This window comes from Pseudogymnoascus verrucosus (genome assembly GCF_001662655.1).
Source record: "Pseudogymnoascus verrucosus strain UAMH 10579 unplaced genomic scaffold scaffold_26, whole genome shotgun sequence".
In the NCBI taxonomy this organism is placed as follows: Eukaryota; Fungi; Ascomycota; class Leotiomycetes; order Thelebolales; family Thelebolaceae; genus Pseudogymnoascus; species Pseudogymnoascus verrucosus.
Window position 1 is genome coordinate 219,641 of NW_017263677.1, and position 19,173 is coordinate 238,813.

General features: G+C 53.0%; 7 protein-coding genes across 7 annotated transcripts; 4 read left to right on the forward strand and 3 right to left on the reverse strand.

Annotated features, from left to right (window-relative positions):
- The first annotated feature begins 129 nt into the window (after positions 1 to 129).
- Positions 130 to 2,707, forward strand: VE01_06751 (uncharacterized protein). The gene is made up of 3 exons (XM_018276191.2): positions 130 to 322; positions 424 to 529; positions 714 to 2,707. The coding sequence occupies exons 1-3, from the start codon at positions 263 to 265 to the stop codon at positions 1,094 to 1,096; spliced, it is 549 nt and encodes a 182-aa protein (XP_018129743.1). The 5' UTR covers positions 130 to 262; the 3' UTR covers positions 1,097 to 2,707.
- VE01_06752 (uncharacterized protein) lies at positions 1,130 to 2,452 on the reverse strand (the record flags this gene model as incomplete). The annotated part of the gene is made up of 1 exon (XM_018276192.1): positions 1,130 to 2,452. The coding sequence occupies one exon, from the start codon at positions 2,450 to 2,452 to the stop codon at positions 1,130 to 1,132; it is 1,323 nt and encodes a 440-aa protein (XP_018129742.1).
- A 3,542-nt stretch (positions 2,708 to 6,249) lies between the features above and the next one.
- Positions 6,250 to 9,010, reverse strand: VE01_06753 (uncharacterized protein; the record flags this gene model as incomplete). Its single annotated transcript, XM_018276193.2, has 2 exons — positions 6,970 to 9,010; positions 6,250 to 6,901 (listed from the first exon to the last, which is right to left on the reverse strand). The coding sequence occupies exons 1-2, from the start codon at positions 7,959 to 7,961 to the stop codon at positions 6,250 to 6,252; spliced, it is 1,644 nt and encodes a 547-aa protein (XP_018129741.1). The 5' UTR covers positions 7,962 to 9,010.
- Positions 9,011 to 11,474: 2,464 nt separating this feature from the next.
- ATG17 (autophagy- protein 17) lies at positions 11,475 to 13,315 on the reverse strand (the record flags this gene model as incomplete). The annotated part of the gene is made up of 2 exons (XM_018276194.2): positions 12,678 to 13,315; positions 11,475 to 12,629 (listed from the first exon to the last, which is right to left on the reverse strand). Exons 1-2 carry the CDS (start codon positions 12,981 to 12,983, stop codon positions 11,475 to 11,477), a joined length of 1,461 nt encoding a protein of 486 aa, XP_018129740.1. The 5' UTR covers positions 12,984 to 13,315.
- VE01_06755 (uncharacterized protein) lies at positions 13,279 to 15,772 on the forward strand. Its single transcript, XM_018276195.2, has 4 exons — positions 13,279 to 13,966; positions 14,022 to 14,279; positions 14,359 to 14,863; positions 14,914 to 15,772. The coding sequence occupies exons 1-4, from the start codon at positions 13,751 to 13,753 to the stop codon at positions 15,273 to 15,275; spliced, it is 1,341 nt and encodes a 446-aa protein (XP_018129739.1). The 5' UTR covers positions 13,279 to 13,750; the 3' UTR covers positions 15,276 to 15,772.
- A 291-nt stretch (positions 15,773 to 16,063) lies between these two features.
- Positions 16,064 to 17,014, forward strand: VE01_06756 (uncharacterized protein; the record flags this gene model as incomplete). Its single annotated transcript, XM_018276196.1, has 2 exons — positions 16,064 to 16,916; positions 16,968 to 17,014. The coding sequence occupies 2 exons, from the start codon at positions 16,064 to 16,066 to the stop codon at positions 17,012 to 17,014; spliced, it is 900 nt and encodes a 299-aa protein (XP_018129738.1).
- Positions 17,015 to 18,078: 1,064 nt separating this feature from the next.
- Positions 18,079 to 19,069, forward strand: VE01_06757 (uncharacterized protein; the record flags this gene model as incomplete). The annotated part of the gene is made up of 2 exons (XM_018276197.1): positions 18,079 to 18,533; positions 18,610 to 19,069. 2 exons carry the CDS (start codon positions 18,079 to 18,081, stop codon positions 19,067 to 19,069), a joined length of 915 nt encoding a protein of 304 aa, XP_018129737.1.
- Between the last annotated feature and the right edge of the window lie 104 nt (positions 19,070 to 19,173).

The following is a 19,173-nucleotide window of genomic DNA, read 5'->3' on the forward strand; positions in this document are numbered from 1 at the left end:
TTCAGTTCTCCATAAATAGAGCTAAAGTATTGGCCTCTCTTTTGGAAATATATTGCGGCGGCTATCGGAATGCACCACGTGACTGCCCCACCTTCTTTCCCTTGCGTCCATATTGTTGAGACTGGGCGACTTCTTGCTTCTCCTCGCATCTTCATCTTCAGAAATATGGATGTCATGTACCGATACTAGATCACAATACCGATAACTGATTAGCAAAGCGTGTTATTAAACAGTCTCCTCTGCTTTGTGCACAATCGTCAATATGGACTACGCCAACCTCCCAACCCCCGCCACTGCCGTGGCCGACTTCTGTCTTATTCCCGTAGGTCCACTGTTTCTCAAATCGCGGGGACTTCTCACCTTTGAACATACAACATACATTTCATATTTGATTATCTAAACTCTTAACTGACTACAAAACAGATTGGCACCCCGACTGCATCCGTCTCCGCGGAGGTCGCTGCAGTTCAGCGCCTCATGAAAGCAAGTGGTCTGTCTTACACCATGCACTCTGCTGGTACTACAGTTGGTACGTGTAAATTTCCCACTCTTTTATTTTCCAAGATAATTGGCTTTTTCCTTGGCGACTTCCCATTTATCTCTATAATGCCTGTAAAACCAACCAAATCACGTGCTAGTAGCACTTCCCCTGAGTCCTCACACACTCAAGCAACCTACCTCTTCTCATAAGTAACCTCTAACCTCCTTTATAGAGGGCTCCTGGGACGAGGTCTTCCGCATCATCGGACAGGCCCACACGCTTGTGCATAAGAATGGCGTTCTTCGCGTCCAGACCGACATCCGCGCTGGCACTCGCACAGACAAGAAGCAGCACTTCGCCGAGAAGGTATCCAAGGTTGAAGCCATCCTCGCTGCAGACGTGAGCACGAAGGCCGAAGGCGCAGCAGGAGGCAGCCACATTGACGCCGAGGGGAACGAGGGCTACATCGCCGGAGACGCGAAGGTGGGCGAGCCGGCCGCGAAGGCAGGCACCGCGAAGGCGTCGGAGAGTGAGAGCGAGGGTTCCTCCCCAGGCGGGACGCAAGTCGGGCCCGGAAAGGTCAAGGGCAATTGGGCGAGTCTTCTCAAGAAGTAGATCTTAGCCAGCTAGCAACATCTCAGTGTTCAATTACGCATCTTGCTCATCTTTCTTATAACATGCGTCCCCCGTGCCTGTCGGCGAGTTGCCCTCGCTCTCCTTCAATACCTGCATCTCCATATCTTCCCCACAACCCTCACATGACCACATATAACGCTCCCAGCGCGCCGCATCTTTAACGGGGGCACTTCGTCGGCGACAGGCCCCAGCCCGTCCGTCGAGCTCACATATAGCTCCACATGCGCTGCTCGTGCAACATACTACCACGCGCGAGGCGGGTGGGAGACACTCTAGGTATGTGTCACGGTCAAGCCGCGGGCGGTAAATTTTCATGTCATTCCCGTCAGCATCTGTGCCGCCTATTGCGAAACGGCGGGTGCGGGGGCTCATGGTCTCGAGTATGGGCCCATAAGGCCAGTCGGCGAGGACATGGACTGTGGGAGGGACGCCGAAGGGGTGAGTATTGAGCTGCGGAAAAGGGGCGTCAGGGAATTGGGGAGCTGGGGCGGTTGGGGTGTGTGGAGAGACGTTTTCAGGTGAGGATTTGGGATGGATGGTGACTCGAGGAGGTACGGTGATAGGACGCGTAAGGAAGGGGTTAACGTACTTGGGGACCGAGGTGGGTGAGTCTGGCAGTGCCAGGGCTGTGGCAAGGGTGCGGCGGGTATGTGTCTGTTCGGAGCGTGGATGGCGGAGGTTGGAGTTGACTGTCGAGTGACGCCTTGATGGCTGTACTGCGGGATTTGAAATATGGGATTTGGCAGATTTCGAGGGCACGGCAGTCGCCGATGAGAGGATGTCTGAGAAGAAGGTCTTGAACTTTGAAGCGGGGGTCCTGGGGCGGTCAGGCATGCTGATGCTTTGGTTTCTGGGTACTATTGGCGTTTTGGGTGCGACTGGCGAATAGGGGCCGTCCACCATGGTGGCTGAAAGGGGGAGGGGTGTCCATGGGTTATCGGGGATGGAGGTGTTACCGTCGATATCCTGGCCTGGCGGACGAGGCGGGAACCATAGGCATTGAGGAGGACCAACGTGCTGTGTGGGATTGTATGAGGATTGTGGGGCATCCGGGGGAGTTGGTTGGGCGGTGTTAGTGTCGATTATGGGTTGATTGTGTGTCAAAACTGGACCGTTTTGCGAGGGAGGGTAGGTGGTTGTGTCCGTGCTGGGTTGGCTGGGTTGGCCGGGTTTGGGATATGAAGCGAATAGCTCCGCAAGAGTCTTTCGGGCGGCATTGTTTGGGACTTCCTCGATTATGCGGGGAGCCGTAGGAGGCGGTTGGTTTGCGAAGAATTGGCGCGGAGGGGGGTTGGAGGTTGTGGAGGAGTCCGGGGGGAGTTCGTTGATGATCATGATTGTTATAGTATCGAATGTTGCAGTTGGTGATATGTAAACTTTTGACGATGGGTGGTTTGGTTTTCAATTATAATAATCCGAAATCAAACTCTGCCATTTCGAAGTCTGGCCGGGTTATATGTCACCGGAGAAGCTTTGTCTGAACGATGTGCCTGTTCGTGGGAATTGAACAAGGCAAAATCCGACATTCCAGCAGAAAAAGGAGAAGGATCCATGTTTCCAAAGCCCATCAAAGAATTTTTTTGAACGAAGGCTCGATGAACGTCACCAATTCTCCCATTAATAAAGAAAACGAACTCAGTCACGAGTCCGGTGTAGTAGTGCTTTGTCTCCCATAAAGAGACTCGACGATCACTGATATAAAGAGCATGCTATATGTCTTTGCTCATATCGTAGGTCAAAGCGAAAGTAATCTCAGTTCAACCATTGGCAATCTTTCTTGACTGCTCGAAGCTCTTACTCCCAACTACTATACCTTTGCAACATACGAGTACTCCCTACGTTCGCAACTTTACTGAGGAGAACAGGAATGCCGAAAAAGTAGTCAACGAAATAGGCTCAATTTGCCACATATTTCGATATTCTGAAAAATATGCGCTTCAAGAGACAAGGGGGTACGTGGGGTTTCTTGTCAGGTGCCTCCTGTCGCCACCAAGGTCGCTGTCGCCGTCTAGTTCCTCTCTCACCACTCACTTCTTCCCACCACACCTTCTCACTACAGCCACGGCCCAAAATCACCCTCGCCGCCCACCCCTCCCAAATCCGTCCCAGCGTACTCCTCGACTAAACCGTGGCTTGTTTGAATGTCCGTATTTAGGGAGAACTACCTTAATGCAGGTTACAAGCCTTTCTCATCCTATTCCTTTTTTATTTCCTCTCAACTCCCGAAAGGGAGTGCCAGCAAGGCTAGATTGATATTTTAGATCCCATCTCAACAAATTTCTTTCTTACCCGACCAGAACTGGATACTCTACACTCATCCACCCTGAATAAATAAAATGCCCACAGCCCAGTAACTTAGCGGACAGGCGCCAAAGCCGCTTTCTCTCCCACAAAGAACCCCGAAGCGCCAAAAATAGATATAAAGAGCACCCTTCCTTTATTCCTCCATTCTCGTCTCTAACAATCTCACTAGGTCAGGCCACCGCATACTCTGCCTCCACTGAACTTTCTACGGGGCAGCCTTGGGTTTTACAACACAGGGGTATTGCCCAGCATTGCGAACCTGGTACAGCTCCCCCCTTTCTGTTACCACAAACCTACTGTCACCGCGCATTTGCCACTGTCGGCGCCCTTCCTTTTCACCTTTTCTGCGATCCCTTTGATAGCGTTGCTATTGTCCACACCTGGAGTATTGAGCCTGGTCTGAGGGGGGAGGGAATACAGACCACTTGTAGTCGCTGTCTTTAAACGCGTTTTTGGATACCTGAGACTCCTGTCATGTTCAGGACGGGTTTATATATGGGAAAACGTTCCTGACAGAGTCACCTCCTAGAGATACAACACAGAGACTCAAGTGTGTTCGAGGGAGAACGGACTCCCATGGCCCCCAGGTCCATCATATATGTAGTTACAGTTGTAGTTCACCTACAGCGTCTGGGCCCGAGTAATTCCCTTAACACATCTTGTACGGCAAACGGGTCTCTTCCGAGCTTGCAGGCTGCTGGTGGAGGCACTTCATCCGTCCGCATATAGCCCCCTTACCACCACTACCCACGTCCCACACTCCGACTCTCCAAAATGCATAAATAGACAGAAACATATTGGAGCCTACTAATAACACCGCCTATTGCCAATACAGGAGGTATTATGCAAAGTAAGACAGTGAGACAACTCCACAGTGGCGTGAGTGAGGCTATTTTCATTTTCCAATCAATATAAATACCCATAGACCGTGGGAGTAGTTACTCGGCACAGAAAAAACATCCAGATCGAGATCCAATGGAGTACCGTGCTGCAGGCTTTCCTTGCTGTCGCAAAAGAAATAGAGAGATGAGAATGATGGGCACACACTTCTTTAGTACGATACCCATACTGCCATCTTACCAACTTCCTGTCACCGTCCACTTCCTCTCATCACCGTCTCACCCCCACTGCCTAAACCACCGCACAGCCTATCCATACCATCCTTCGAAATTCCTCCATCTCAATGCCCCAATACACACGCAACCCCATACACCTCAGAACGGATTATCCGGGTCTGGTCCCAATGTTATTTTGCTTTTCTCAAGTTACTCTTCTCAACCCACAAAGCTCCTTTTATACACTTGAGAGAAAGAAAGAACCCCTGAACCTCTATTTGTATTGGATACGTAAAACTTGTTCGTATCATAATTCTGAAAGCTAATCTTCCCTTCGACGACCCCAAATTACCCACCCCCCTGAACATATAAAAGACACACTGCAACGGAAACAATTTCTTGCCTTAATCAGAACGTCATAAAATCACTACGGAAAACATTTCGAGGCCTTTGAGGCTCTTATATCGTGATAATCTCCACATGGAGTGTATTAAGAACAACGGCGAGGGCTAATGTTGCAGAATTCTTATCACGCCGATTTGCTGTCACTGCCCACTTCCTCTCATCACTGCTTCACCACCACCGCTCAACCACCCTGTCACCGCCAGGTCATACAGCCGTATCAAATTCCTCCATCTCAGAACTCAAAACTCAGCACCCATGCACCCCGGCTCACCTTAACACGAACACCCAACCGAACCCCCCTGAAAGTTGCTAGCATCGCCATGAGTTGTTTGCTGGGTTCCCTCTTCTCAGTCCTCGAAGTCCAGTATATACCTCTGAAATTAAATTCGCACCAATGCATTGCGGGCTGACATGGGACATCGCGCCGTCCTGGTGTTCGCCCGAGTGCACTTGTTATTCTCTCGATGTTATTTTTTAGGTATAGATGGCGGTTTATATGGCTATTCGTCCACACTCCTTTTTTTTTTGAAGGAAAGGGGGTGGCATATTTGAATCTCATAAATATATTCCACACTAATCACCAACACCCACCATCTCACGATCCCCTTTCCCCTCCCCTAAACCACTTCATTACCACCATCCCCCGAACAATACCCCCAAAAAAACACCCTACATCAAGCCCTCTCCCTCTTTCCGAAGACTCCAACGCCAAAGCTAGCAACTATAAAGCACCCCCCGTTTCTCCATCCTCGCTCCATACACCCAGCACAATTGAGAGAACGGAAATGCAATATGGCGCGCCCTGGCTGCGTGGTAAAACGGTATCTGCGAGTATGAAGGCACCGAGCAGTTGGTGGGTAAGTGCCAATCGAGTTGTCATCGTGATGACGTCGGGGTGTTGCTGTCACCGCCCGTTTCTCACCTGAGCCTTTCTCCTCACGCACTTCTCGTCACCGTTTAAACCACCCGCCTATCTACCACTCTTATGATATCTGACCACGCAGCAGTCAGCATAGAATATCTGCGCAACTAACATGCTTTACCACGGACCCCGCTCCGCCACCCCAAGGATAATCCGTGAGTGGATCGTCTGGCCTCTGCTTCTCTTGAAGGAGGGGGATGGGGTGATTTATATAGCTGGTGGATGATCAGGGGCTCAGCTAGGCCATTGGTCGGGGAATGGGGCGGGGTGGGGTAGTAAGGGATAACTTTGGGTTGAAGATGTGGCGCTCATATCGTCAACTATCATCCGCGGATAGAGGTGGGTATGAACAATGTGTATAATACTTCTTTATTGGGGGTTTATTCCTTCAAAATAGCTCATCTAATATATCTCCCCATATTCCAACACCAACACATTCCACCCTCCTACTCCTCCTCCTCCTTAACCTTCATCTCCTCCACCACCGTCCCCCCACTCTCCCCACTCCTCCTCCTCCCCTCCGCCTCCCCACCCATCCCAATAACCCCCCCATGCTCAAGCGCATGCGCATCAAACTTCGGCCCCTTAAAGTTCTTCCTGCCATCGACGAACCATTGCACGGTAGCGATGACGAATATGAGGAAGAACGCCACGACACAGTAATTCATGTTACTCCCCGTAACCTTCATCTCCGGCGGGAAAAGGAAGAGGACGGTGGTGACGATGACATAGGCGAGGCCGATCAGATTTGCAATCCACCCCAACCAGTCTGGGAGCACGAATGGTCGCGGCCCTAACATCTTGCGGCCCCTGAGGCAGTTAATCGCGATGGGGATCCCGTAACTAACGCCCAGCGCAACGACGCTAGCGGAGATGATGGCGTTGAACGCGCTGCTGGACCCGAGGAAGATGCACCCGAAGACGACGACGAGGGCGGTGGTGAGGTACAAAGCGTTGAGGGGGAGATCGAGGCGTGGGTGGACCTTGGCGAAGAAGCGGGAGGCGGGGAGGCCGCCGTCGCGCGCGAAAGCGTAGGTCATGCGCGAGGAGGTGGTCATTATGCTTGTTGTTGCGAAGAGGAGGCAGACGAGGGGGAAGCTGTGGCGTGTTAGCTTGGGATGCTTTAAAAGATAGGGATATGGGGGTGGAGAAGGGGGGAGGCGTACACTAAGAGACAGATGGAGCCGGCCTTGCTGCCTGTGGCGTTGTACAAAATAGCCAACATGGGACCAGCAGCTGAATTGATAACCTCCTGCACGTCGCCCGCGACGAAGAGGAGGACAACGAGAAAGACGAAGCCGGTGAAAACTCCGATTCCAACACAGGCAATCATGATTTTTGGGCCCTCGACAGCTGCATTGGGAATCTCCTCAATCATATGCGCCACTGCATCGAACCCAGTGAGCCCTAACCCGGCTTGCAAGAGTCCGAGAAGCCAGGCGATTCCGTCGGGCCAGCCTGTCTCATTGATGAATTCGCGGAACACGAAGTCGGGGGGTGAGTAGTTGGGGGAGGCGCAGGCAAGGACGGTGATGGAGATGACGACGAAGCCGGTGATGGACCAGAAGAGGGCGGCTTTGGTGATAGTAGGGAGGATGCGTGTGAGGTAGGTGTTGATGAGGAACGCAACGACATTGTATCCGATATAGATGAGGAACTGATGCCACGGCTTCGGCACATACTCCGGATTCACCAGCGAGATAACCCCACTAATAAGTTGGCTCCCCAACAACCCCCCGCTCGCAACAAGCGCAATCCAACCAGACACATTAATCCACCCCGTCACCCAACTCAAGATCGGCACCCACTTCTTCCAGCTAATAACAGCAACCCAGTGATACTGTCCCCCGGCCGTCGGGTAGGCGGAAAGGAACTCAGCGAGCGAGGCAGCGAGGGAGAGGTTGCAGACTCCGGCTGTGATGAGACCCCAGATCACGGAGGAGGGGCCGCCGGAGGAGAGGGCGAGGGAGAGGGAGGCGGCGAGGGCGGTCCAGGAGTTGAGAATGGCGAAGCAGAGGCCTAGCATGGCTAGGGGGGAGAAGGAGCGGTTGAGTTCGCGCTGGTGGCCTAGGGCGGCGAGCTGGGCGTCGTCGCCGTAGGTGAGGGTGGTTTGGGTTTTTTCCATGGTGGAATCGGGGCCTGAAGAGTCGTGTTGCATTTTGAGGGATTGTATGGGTGGTTGAGGGAGGAGGAGAGGTGAGGTGAGGGTGGAGGGAGGGTTATAAGAAGGATGGATACGAGACGACAACGGGGCAGATGTCAACTGTTAAGTAAGAATTTCCCCAGACTAGATCGACAATCTACGCTTGCAAGGGGGATGATACCAGAGATAGAGGAAGAGATTAACCTCTTCCTCTTTCCTCTCTTCCCCGATACCACCAGGGTGCGTGTGCAGTAGGCTAGAATAATCACAATCCGGAAAGTTGCGTGCGGAGTCAGCGCGTCACAGCGTGCGGGGATATCAGAATATTTGCGGGGATGATGGGAAGGAGTAGGCATGATTGGGATTGGGACCGGGAAGGATGGAGGTTAGTAAGTAGTGAGTTGGGTTGTATAATGCTCACTCAGTCGTACATCGTACCCCCATCCCTGGAGGAGGAGGAGGAGGCGAATGGGCAGGGAATCCGTGGTATCATCAGGACCGCTTCTAAGTTCTCAAATAGGAAGGATTGTGGGGTTATTTGGTTGGATATTAGTGTATGCGTACACGTTGTATAGAGGCAAGTGCCGGTTTGTGTCTGGATGACCGGATTCCGATGTGGGAACAACAAGTAACAAGTTAGCAACTATGGGACCTCTGATTCAACGGATGCGGCAGTCGGGGATAGTGCGATTATAAGTGTACCAGTACCTCACTTCCCGCCGGTTTCCCCACACAGAACCCGTACCTCGCGTACCTTTCCCTGTAGCACTCCCGTCAATCCCCCTAGTCGTCGTCGTCGGCGTCGGCGTCCCCCATCTAACTATCTCCGAAGTCGCAATTTTGCGGTGGAGAGAACCACAGAAAGAGGCTCGAGAGGCGCGAGGGGGGTTAGTAGATGGCGCTAGAAGCTGTCCATCTTCATCCTGGCCGACGCGCGTGGTGGAGATTCTGGTAGGGGGAGGGGAATTCTTATTATGTCAGAGAGTGGGAGAATGGTGTTAGGGGAAGTGCATAAGCAGGATTAAAGAAGCTTTGGAGAAATGTAGATGTGCCCGTTAATTTAGGACGAGCGTTATTGTTCTGTTTATATGTTATATTCAATATTTCTATCGTATCTAAACCATCAATATCAATATCAATGTCAAAGTCCTCTACATCGCATCAGAACTGCCGTAAACCCCTCACAAACCGTTGCGATTACCCCAATTCTCAACGTCATACCCAATCAACCACCAGGACACAAAAAAGCTTGTCCCAACATTCCCGATTGCTTATCTCTCCTCACCCGCCACCATCCCATCCCATATCCCGACCAATCAGCGTTCTCAACGTCCACCTTTCTTTGCCACCATCGATCTGCATACAAGAGCCGGGGTTTGCTTAAAACGGGCCGTTAAGTTATCTCGTTACAGACCGTTAGATCCCTCCGCCTGGTCTGTGTGAAGACTCTGGGGGGATGGGGGAAAATGCCGCAAGCGTTTACGTACATGGCGTGCTTCTTTCTTCAGAACTACGAGTTTATAATAAGCTATTTCCGACATTCTCCGGGGTTGCGGGGGAGGGGGAGGAGAGGAAACTTAGTCGTAATACCCCGTGTTTTTTATTTGAAGTTCCTCGTAACCTCACGACACATACAAACTCGCCATAGTCTAGGATGGGATGAGAGGAATTGGGGAAACTTGACCAGAAAGTTGAGGAGTGGAGATCGGGGGCTCCGCAAGTGCAGATGCAGGGTCAGGGATGGTGGTGGCGCTGATGCTGATGCTGATCCTTTAGAAGGCGGGTCCGCGTGGACGCTCCCGTTTGGGGATGGTGTCGGTGATAGGGAGGGTCTGGATGGGGGAAGGCCATGTGAGATGGCGTGCGTGGACGTGGGATGATGGGGTGGGATGTGATAGAGGGGTTGTGGAGATGGAGATAGAGCTTGAGAGAGATGAAGATATGGGTGGGGAAGGGGGAATTAGTAGAGTTGTCTGGAGATAGAGATGTAGATCGGGTGAGAGGGGGGATTACTCAACGTTCCATACTTTCCATATTCCCGTGTCCTGCATCACATTGTCGTCTTCGCGCGCGCTCTCTCTTTATCTCTCTCTTATATTTATATATTTCGCTGCTGAAGACGGCTGTGTCTATACTCTCCAGGAAAGATATGGGATCCAACCCTTGGCCATCACCCTTTCCTGTGGGTTGGCTGGTAGCCCCATTTGGTCACAGCACTGTGAGAACTCTTGCCTGGAGTCGAAGAGTAGTAGGTAGGCACGAGAGGCAAGCAGGCGGTGGTAAGAGGCAAGCAGCGGTGAGAAGTAGCTGGTGATGACAGGAAGCGACCGTGACAGTGACAGGCAGGCGACAGTGACAAGAAGTGCTTTCTCCAGGTGTCGAGTTCTACTTGCTTCGAGATTTACTTACATTCTCTCAGCCTTTACGACGGTTACCTTCGACGTCCTTCCAACGCAACCAACCCAGGTATTTCACAATGGTGGCCGGATGAGACATCAAAGCTGTGAAGATGGAGATATAAGTAGGATTGGATATCAAAGTTGTGATGATAGATATGAGAGATAGGGATAGGGTAGGTAGCGGGTGTTGGTAAGCATTTCTCTGCGTTGTATTCTCATCTTTGATTTTTTATACTACATCGTCACCTTGGTGCTGCTGTCTCTCTCTCCTCCTCCCTGATTCGATTTATACAGGCGCTGAAGACAGCAGCAATCTATAAATACCCGCAAAGAAAGGTTTGGAACCCAGCCATCAGCTCGCCACCTTTACGCGTGAAAATGGTGCCATGGAGTCTTCTGCTTAGTTATGGCGTTGTGAGCATCCTCGCCTTGGTTGTGGAGAGTGGGAGGTAGAAATTAGAGGCAGGCAGGGAGTTGTGAAGGAGGCGGTGGTGATAGGAGACGGTGGTGGGAAGCTGGCGGTGATCAGAAGTAGGTAGCGGTGACAGGTAGCGACAGTAACGAGAATATAGCGTAAGAAGCGACCGTGACAAGAACAAGGGCATATAGTTCCTATCCTCTCTCTCTCCCAGTCTGTCTCTTTTTGTCCCTTTCTCCTACTTCACCCCTGAAGGCGGCTGTCCGAACTATCATCGGAGATGTTGTATGGGCGGCTGCTGTCCGGGCTGCTGTCCAAACTGTTGGGAAATGATTTGACCGCCGCACCGGACCTGATAGTGGCTTGTTTGGATTGCTTCCTCTTGGTACGTTCGAACCAGCTGGGGCGGTTGTAAGCAGCTGATTTTGTCGAACGGCTATTCTGGTGAAGTTTCGCATCGCAGGCTGCTTCGGCACAGGAAGTGGTCTTGGGGGTTAAGTTTGATCTCGCTGCGATCTTATACTCTCTGATCTCATGTCTGGGTTCATAGAGGGGGAAATCAGCGCTTTGGAGGCTGGGAAGAGATGGATAGATTAGATGGATTGTATTCATAACCTCTATGCAGAGATATCATAATATTGCGACAAAAGCGAGGTATAGTAAATACAGTACGTCTCTCTTCCCTCTCTCCATAGTTTTCCACTGGAACACCTATTCCCTCCCCCCCCTCCTCTCCCTCTCCCTCCCCAACGACCCCTCCACAATCCCCCTCTCCAACCCCGGCGTACTCCCTCCCCCCTCCTCAAACACCCCCACCTCCCACCTCGGCGCATCCCCCACCAACCCCTCCCAAAGATCACTCGGCAAAAACGCCCCCACCTCCCTCCTAAACGCTTTCCTCTCCGCCGTATCCGCCTCTCTCAGCCGCTCAACCTGCTCCATCGCCTTCGCAAGCACGTTTTTCATCTTCCTCTCCGCGCCGTGACGACGCGCGACTTCGAGGACAAGCCCGTCGTAGGAGGCGAGGTAACCGTCGTAGAAGGTACGCATGTTCGTTAACTCATCCGCTTGGTCGTTTAGAGCGGCTTTGGCGGATTGCCAGGCGGAAGCGAAGGATGTGCTGGCGGCGATGTAGGAGGGGAGGGACGCGGCGAGGTGCTCGAGCATGCTGAAGGCGGCGGTGGTGGCGGTGTAGGCGGAGCGGGCGGCGGAGACGTGGTGAGAGATGTGGGGGAGGAGGGCTTCCATTTCTTGGAGGCGGAGGTCGAGGTCTTGCACTACGGCGGGGAGTTCAGTGGCGTCGGCGGCGAGGACGCGGAGCATGGCTGAGCGCTCGGCTGGGGATATGGGGGTTAGGTGTGAGGAGGCGGCGGGGGAGGGGATGACGCCTGAGACGGTGACGCCGGCGGGGAGCTGGTTGTTTGAGGCCGCGGCTTTGAGAGCGAGGAAGCCGCCCTCGGTGTGCTTGACTGCTTTGGCGCAGAGGTCGAAGTGGGAGGTGAGTGATTCGAGGAGGAGTGCCATTTCAGCGGCATGGTTGCGGAGGTCGTGGAGGAGCGGGGGGATGGGGGAGGAGTGTGCGGGTGTTGGGGCGGGGGCGGAGGAGATGGCGGATTTGAGAGCCTGGCGCGAGGTATCGAAGGTGCGGATTGAGGAGGCGAAGGAGGAGCGCGCGGATTGGGTGAGGTCGATTGTGTTTTTGAGAGCGGAGCGGGTGGCTTCGATGGCGTTTTCGTCGATGAAGTCGAGGAGGGAGCGGGGGGGTTCGGAGGGGGGGCGGAGGGCGGAGGCGACGATGGTGGTGCGGAGGGTGGACATGGTCTTTTTTAGGCGGTCGTCGGCGTCATCGAGGTTCTTGATAACGTTCTGTAGTTGTTAGTGATGGTCTAGGGGACGGGCTAGGGGAGGGGTTACCTCAAAATCGGCCTGTCCATCATCGTAGACGACCTGAATCCCACTCCGGACCTTCTCGAGTAGCCTGACCTGCTGTGATATCCCCGTCCGTAGAAAGGCTGTCCTCGCGGTCAAGATGACGCTCTCTCCCAGCGCATCCTGTGCCGCGCTGACAATCTCGTTGGCTCGCCATAATGTTCCAATAGAACTCAGGGCCTTCTTGGCATCGACGAGGTGTTGTATGAGAGTCGCTATGGGTATATCGGTCACCTCCTGATGCTCCGAGTTGTCTGGCGAAGGCGAGGCTGCGCTCCCATCATAAGACATGGCTCAGATAGGCTTCAAGGTGGAGGGTAATGTATCGAAGAACCAGCAAGACTATCTGGGGAAGCTGTGTATTGTTCAGAGCATCAATATGGATAGACTTTTTGCCATATGCTGCGAATGTGAGCTATCAGAAATGAAGCTCAGGGTGGTCAATGGGGTTGCCTGTGACAAGAGGTCCGGGAGAGCAAACATGACAAACATAGATGCTATGGCACAAGGCCAGTACACTAGCTTGTTTAGGCCTTTAGCGCCAATCTTTTATCCAGCAAATAAATGTCTGGGTAACGAGTGACAGGTCTAACCCAAAGAGGCAATTAGCCAGAACATCAACGACGACCCCCACCACTACCCCAGCCATACCAGTCATACCCCTACTCTTAAGTTTGTAAAATGCCTCCGTCTTACTCGTAACATATACCCAATCACCTCCTTCTTTATCTCCCTTATAGGAAGTATCTTTACATCTCCAACCCCTCCAACACAGCCCACCTCATCGTAGCTGTCACCGCATATCGGCATCGGTATACATCATCTTTCTCCCAGCGCCACGCCCGGTGCTACACACCTTGAAGATCCAGATCTCGTCGGTGTCGGTGTGTCACTGGGTACTCAGCCTCGTTATGCCGCACCTAGCTCCATCGCCCCTCTCTTAATCGGATCTTCAAAAAGGCAGCAGCTTTTAACTGCTCTGTTCTCTGTGATCTTCCCTTTGCTTTGATATTTTCCAATCCTCTCGTCAAACATATGTCAAGGCCGTATTAGACATCATGACCCGCGCAACCAAATTCCTCTATACCAGCTTCGACTCTGCGGTCCCCTCGACCAGCCACTATCCGCGAGACAATTCGTCCAGCACATCCCCAGAGGCAACCCCCTCGTCCACAAGCAACTCCAGCCGCTCTCCGATAAACACCGCTCTTCTGCGGCGAGTGCACACGAAATCGCGCCGCGGATGCCTCAACTGCAAGAGGAGGCGCATCAAAGTATGGACAGACACCGTCCGTGGACAAGCCTACAAATGCTGACCCTGCACTTCAGTGCCCCGAGAACCACCCCGATTGCACCCAGTGCACCAAGAGAGGCTTGACATGCGAATGGCCAGAGATTCAGATTGAGCAGACGGGGAACGATGGCAGGAGGATTGTGCGGGCAATCCCTCCTCAGGTCGACTCGCCCAATACTTTTTCCATGCAGGATTTCCGATTGTTTAATCACTTTGTTAAAGAATGTCACCCTTCTCACCCGCTTGGGAATGAGGCCGCCTGGACACACGATATCCCAAGTATCGCACATAATGTACGCTATTCCACTCCCATTTCAGATGCTACGCCTAGTTTCCTACTCCTCAATGGTCCATAACTAACACAATCCACAGCATGAGTACTTACTACACGCAATGCTCGCGCTCGCAGCATCAGACATTTCAGGATACTCGCCAAACGACTCAGCCCTCGCTATATCGGGGATTAACCACCGCGTACGCGCAATCGAGTCCCTAAGCACAGCCTTGTCGCACGGCGTCCATACAATGGAAGAAGGAAACGCCATGCTAGCCACGTGTTATACGCTCGTCTTCCAATCAGCTCTCATCTCCGACGGCTTCCCAGAATACATGTCTTTTATTCGCGGGTGCATGGTGGTGGCCTGGCAAATGGGGGTCAAGCAGCTCAAGTTTATCTTTGAAGGGATTCTCAGTGATGAGCAGCTGGTGAAGATGGGGCCATATCTCCAGGGCCCTCCGGATATTGACCCAGACCTTACGAACGGGGCTATCGGATCCCTCGAGGCCTGTAGGCCAGTGGTTGTGAGAGATGCGGAGAAGGCCTTTTTCGAATGTATGCTGGAGATCGCCCAGGCGGCGCAGATATCTAGCCGGCAGGGTAGGTTTTCATCCTCTACAACTTTACCAGTCACTTGCTAATTATTCTAGCATATATCGGCATCATGAAGATCTACGGTATATTTGCATACTACATGTCCGCAACTGACTTCCACCAATTCATCCACCCGGACAACCAGGTCGGGATGCTCCTACAAGCCCACATGATCGCTCTCCAGATGATCCTCGACCCGGTCCTGAAGAACGAGGACAGCGCTGGCACCAAGATGGATAAGCCATGGAGGCCCAGGCATTCGGGCAGCGTCGCGTGGCTCAATACCATCGAGGACAGGATGTCGGATGAGATGGCACCGTGGTTTGCGTGGCCTATGTCTCAGAGAGATGCGGCCAGGGAGCAGATCGAGGAGCAAAAGTTCTTGCGCAGTCAAGCCTTACAGGAGGCGGGATTATGAGATACCCGGAAACGCCCAGTTGGCGCCGGGTCGCGTTTTGGTTACTGTTTCTGTTTTCAGGTGGGGGAGGGCTGCGCGATATCCATTTGTTACCATAGGTCAGGGAGAACTGGGGAGGCGTTAAGGAGGGCTACGGAGTTTGAGAGAAATCTCCCATTACATGCGTCACATCTACATATCACATCTCCAACACATACAATTCAAATCACACATAATACCTCATCACCCTCTATCTCTCCCCCAAACCCGGGTATTGCGGCTGAGCCTGCGCCCTACCCCCTTTCGCAGCATCGCACCTGTTTCGTCCTCGCCGACTTGGCAGTCTCCCAGGAGTCAAAAAGGCACACCCCTGCACGTGATGACGACGAATTAAAAAGGTTTACCATAGTACGCTTCTGGAAGGTCTTGGCGTCGCATTCGCGCATTGCTGCCCAGAAGGGGAAAGTGGGGAATTTGGCGGCGCGGCTGTGCTGGAACTCCGGCAGGGCTAGGGTGGGCTGGGAAGGGACGCTAGTGGGGATGGGGGAAGGCGGGATGGGGATGCGATTGGAGAGACACTCCGCAAGGCTTAAAGAGTTGTTTCTTGGGCGCAACCAGGGGATCAAACGGCATTTGAGGAGGAGGATGGTGAGGTATATAACTATTTGTTTCCTGCTGTAGGTTCGCGATTTCTTATTCAACTCTCACGATTATATTCTATTATCTGTCCACAGCTTCACAATACTACATCCAGCACACAAAAACACACAGATACAGCACACAGCACACAAACCCCAACCACCATCACAATGACCTCCCACGACACCTACCCCCTCCAACTCCTCCCCACAACGTCCACCTCTACCCACTCCCTCCGCTCCTCCCTCAAGAAGACCTCCTCCTTCAAAAACCCCTTCGAAACCGCCTCCATCCTCTCAACCAGCACCCGCTACTCGCAAACCACCCTCCGCGCTCCCCCACCTTACACACCCTTCCACGCCACTACCAGCTTGCAAATCCAAACCTCTGGGCACGCTTTGCTCGCTTTCCCCAGTCCGCCGAAGCAACTCACTACCGCGGTCTTTGGTTTGGACTCTAACGGGCGCTGCGATCGCCCTGTCTATCTCTCTACGCGCGCGGTGAGGAATTCAGGGAACTGCACCCTGGTCCGCGCCGAAGATGAGACCGGCGCGCCTCTGGCAGAGACGCGCTACAAGTGGGGACCGTCGTCAGATCCAGTGGTCTGTATCGGCGACGAAGAGGTAGTAATGTCGCGTCCGAAATGGACAGCTCGCACGATCCGTTTCAGCTGGGGCGGACGCCGGTACCAGTGGCGCTACGGCTGCAGTTCCGAGAGGCGCGGCGTTGAGGGGGATAGAGGTGAAGGGTGCAATTCCCTCCTTTTATTGGAATGGGTTGAGGGAGAAGGGAAGGAAGAGGTCAGGACGACGGTGGCGAGGTTTGTGAGGGGGGAGGAGACGAGGACGCCGGGGACGAAGAAGAGTTGTGCGGGGAATGGGGGGAGGTTGGAGATGGCGCTTGATAGGGACGGGGTGGATACGTTCGCGGATGGGATTGGGGAGGAGGTGGTGGTGGCGACGCTGTTGGTGATGTTGAAGAAGGAGGTTGATCGACGGAGGGGGGCGCAGATTGCGGTTATTGGTACGTCTTGAGCCCCTTTTTGCAATGCCGGCGCGGTCTTACCGTAAACAGGAGGACCGGTGCCGTGTCAGGTTCTAGCGTTTGCGAGGGAGAAGTAGCTAATTGGGATTGCAGCGAATACGAAGGGGGCTTTGTTGCCGTGGTATATTTGTCAGCATATGAGGCAGAAGAATATGCCGCAGCCTGAGTATTGAGTGGGTGTTGGTTTGGCTTTTGGTCTGGTTGATGATGGAGTTTCTGAGGTACTTTTGAGCGATTATTTGGAGTTATACGGGAACGGGGGGCTGAGAGAGGCTGGTTGGTTTCTCACTTTGGACACCGACTTTCACTTTTGGTTCGATATATTCACAGGCGCGTATGGCTCGAGGTGGAACGCTCTGGTTACGTCCCATTTCATATTATAGAATTTCCACAAACTCAATATATTTCCTCACGTCTACTTTGGCCCATAGGAGAGCGATAGAACAGTGCATCGACTCCACAATGAAGCTCCTAGCAGCAACATATCTCTCCTACCTCACTGAAGGCACAAAAACAACACCAATACTTCTTTTACTTTGGCCTCCCAAGCACCCAATTGTTCCACAACGCATACAGAAACAAGAGCGCCATACAAATCAACGAACCCGCTCTGAGCACCGGCGCTAGAATCCGTGATATCCAATCTGAGAACGATGTACCAGCGTTAATGATGACTCCCCACCGCCGTGGTTTTGCGACTGGAACGGCGTTTTGGGCCTTGTGTTTTATCTGGCGAGGGCGATGGGGTTGTGGCGTGATGATGCGTTGGGGTGTTGCTGTGGTTGTTTTCGAATCCGGGGTGGAGATCGGTCCGGTTCGGCGATTGCGGCTTTTTCTGGGGGTCATTGTTTGGGTTTTATGGTTTTATGGGTTTATATTATATTCTCATTTTTGGAATTGCATCTATTATGAGCATTTGTTATAATGGGATGCTGTCTATAGTTGGTCGGATAATACCCTAGCGTGGCCACCCTTGCGAACTCCCAGCATCACCCCACATTGTGGCCCCCACGGTCGCCTACCTGACAGCTACTCCAGGCATTGTGGTCGTGGCAAGGCTGAAGGCTACAAGCGAAAGGATGGATAGGATTTCTACTCTGTTTTTTCGTCTGTATGAAGCTTCACATGGCATTCCCTGACTATGGAGCCCAATATAAACCCATCACCGAAGCTCAAGCTCAAACCCCTCATCATAGCCACCCTTCTCCAAGCCCGCCGCCTCACCCGCCCTCGCAAACCACCCATCACCACTCCCGCCCCCATTGATGAACCTCGACATAACCCCTCCCCATGTATCCTCACCACCTCTCTCTTCCTCACTCTCCTCCCTCTCGAGATACGCTCGCGCATCTACCACTTCGTCTTCGCGGGCCGGGAACTACATCTCGCTGTGCCGTGGTTCTCGAAGGATAAACCTTTGATGGCGAAATTAAGACACAATGAGTTGGATTCGGAGCCGGGTGGGGGGAAGTGGCAGGCGCGGTGGAGGGGGAGCGTGGCGAGGGGGTATCCTGAGTGTGATCAGTATTTGGAGTTTAAACAGGAGCCGGGGGTGACGGGGGAGTTGCTCGGGCTTCCGCTGTGTTGTCGGCAGGTGTATGTCCCACCCCCGACATCCCCCTAGGAGCTGTAATAAGTGCTCATAGCGAAAGGGAGAGCTAATTGCGAGAAGGTACTACGAGTCAATCAGATTCCTCTACGCCTCCACGGGCTTCACAATCCTACACCCACCCGCTCTAACGATGTTCGTAGATGCCGACCGGAAAGGCGCAGATTTCATGCGCTGGGTGCGCGTGCTACGACTAGAATACGAGTTCTCCGTCCCAGTTCGGGCGGGGGATTTCGATGTCCCTGGTGAGATGGGCGGGCTAAGGCCGGGACTGGATTGGGATGAGGTGTGTCGGTGCTTGGTGCTGATGACGAGGTTGAAGGTGTTGCATGTTACGATATATCCGGTTGATGCGTTGGTGAAGCGGCATTGGGCGGGGGATATGGTCTGGGAGATGCTGGGGGGGTTGGGGATGGCGAGGGCGGAGGAGTTTAGGGTGTCGGTGAGGAAGCCGTTTATGAAGTTTAGGGACGTGTTGGGGGAGGTGCCGTTTGAGTTGTGTGAGGTGTATGAGGATTATTGAGATGTGGGGGGAGGGGGGCTACTTGGGGGTGTTATTAGATGCAATGGATTTCTAGAATGTATCTAAGATGATTATAAGTGTGAAGTCGAGATGCCAGGCGCTAT

Excerpts from the sequence above, each read along its gene's own strand:
- VE01_06755 (XM_018276195.2), top strand. The coding sequence starts at position 13,751 with ATGACCCGCGCAACCAAATTCCTCTATACCAGCTTCGACTCTGCGGTC. Across the intron at positions 13,967-14,021 it reads GCAAGAGGAGGCGCATCAAA|TGCCCCGAGAACCACCCCGA; the intron begins GTATGGACAGAC and ends CCTGCACTTCAG. Across the intron at positions 14,864-14,913 it reads GCAGATATCTAGCCGGCAGG|CATATATCGGCATCATGAAG; the intron begins GTAGGTTTTCAT and ends TAATTATTCTAG.
- VE01_06751 (XM_018276191.2), top strand. The coding sequence starts at position 263 with ATGGACTACGCCAACCTCCCAACCCCCGCCACTGCCGTGGCCGACTTC. Across the intron at positions 323-423 it reads CCGACTTCTGTCTTATTCCC|ATTGGCACCCCGACTGCATC; the intron begins GTAGGTCCACTG and ends ACTACAAAACAG. Across the intron at positions 530-713 it reads CTCTGCTGGTACTACAGTTG|AGGGCTCCTGGGACGAGGTC; the intron begins GTACGTGTAAAT and ends CCTCCTTTATAG.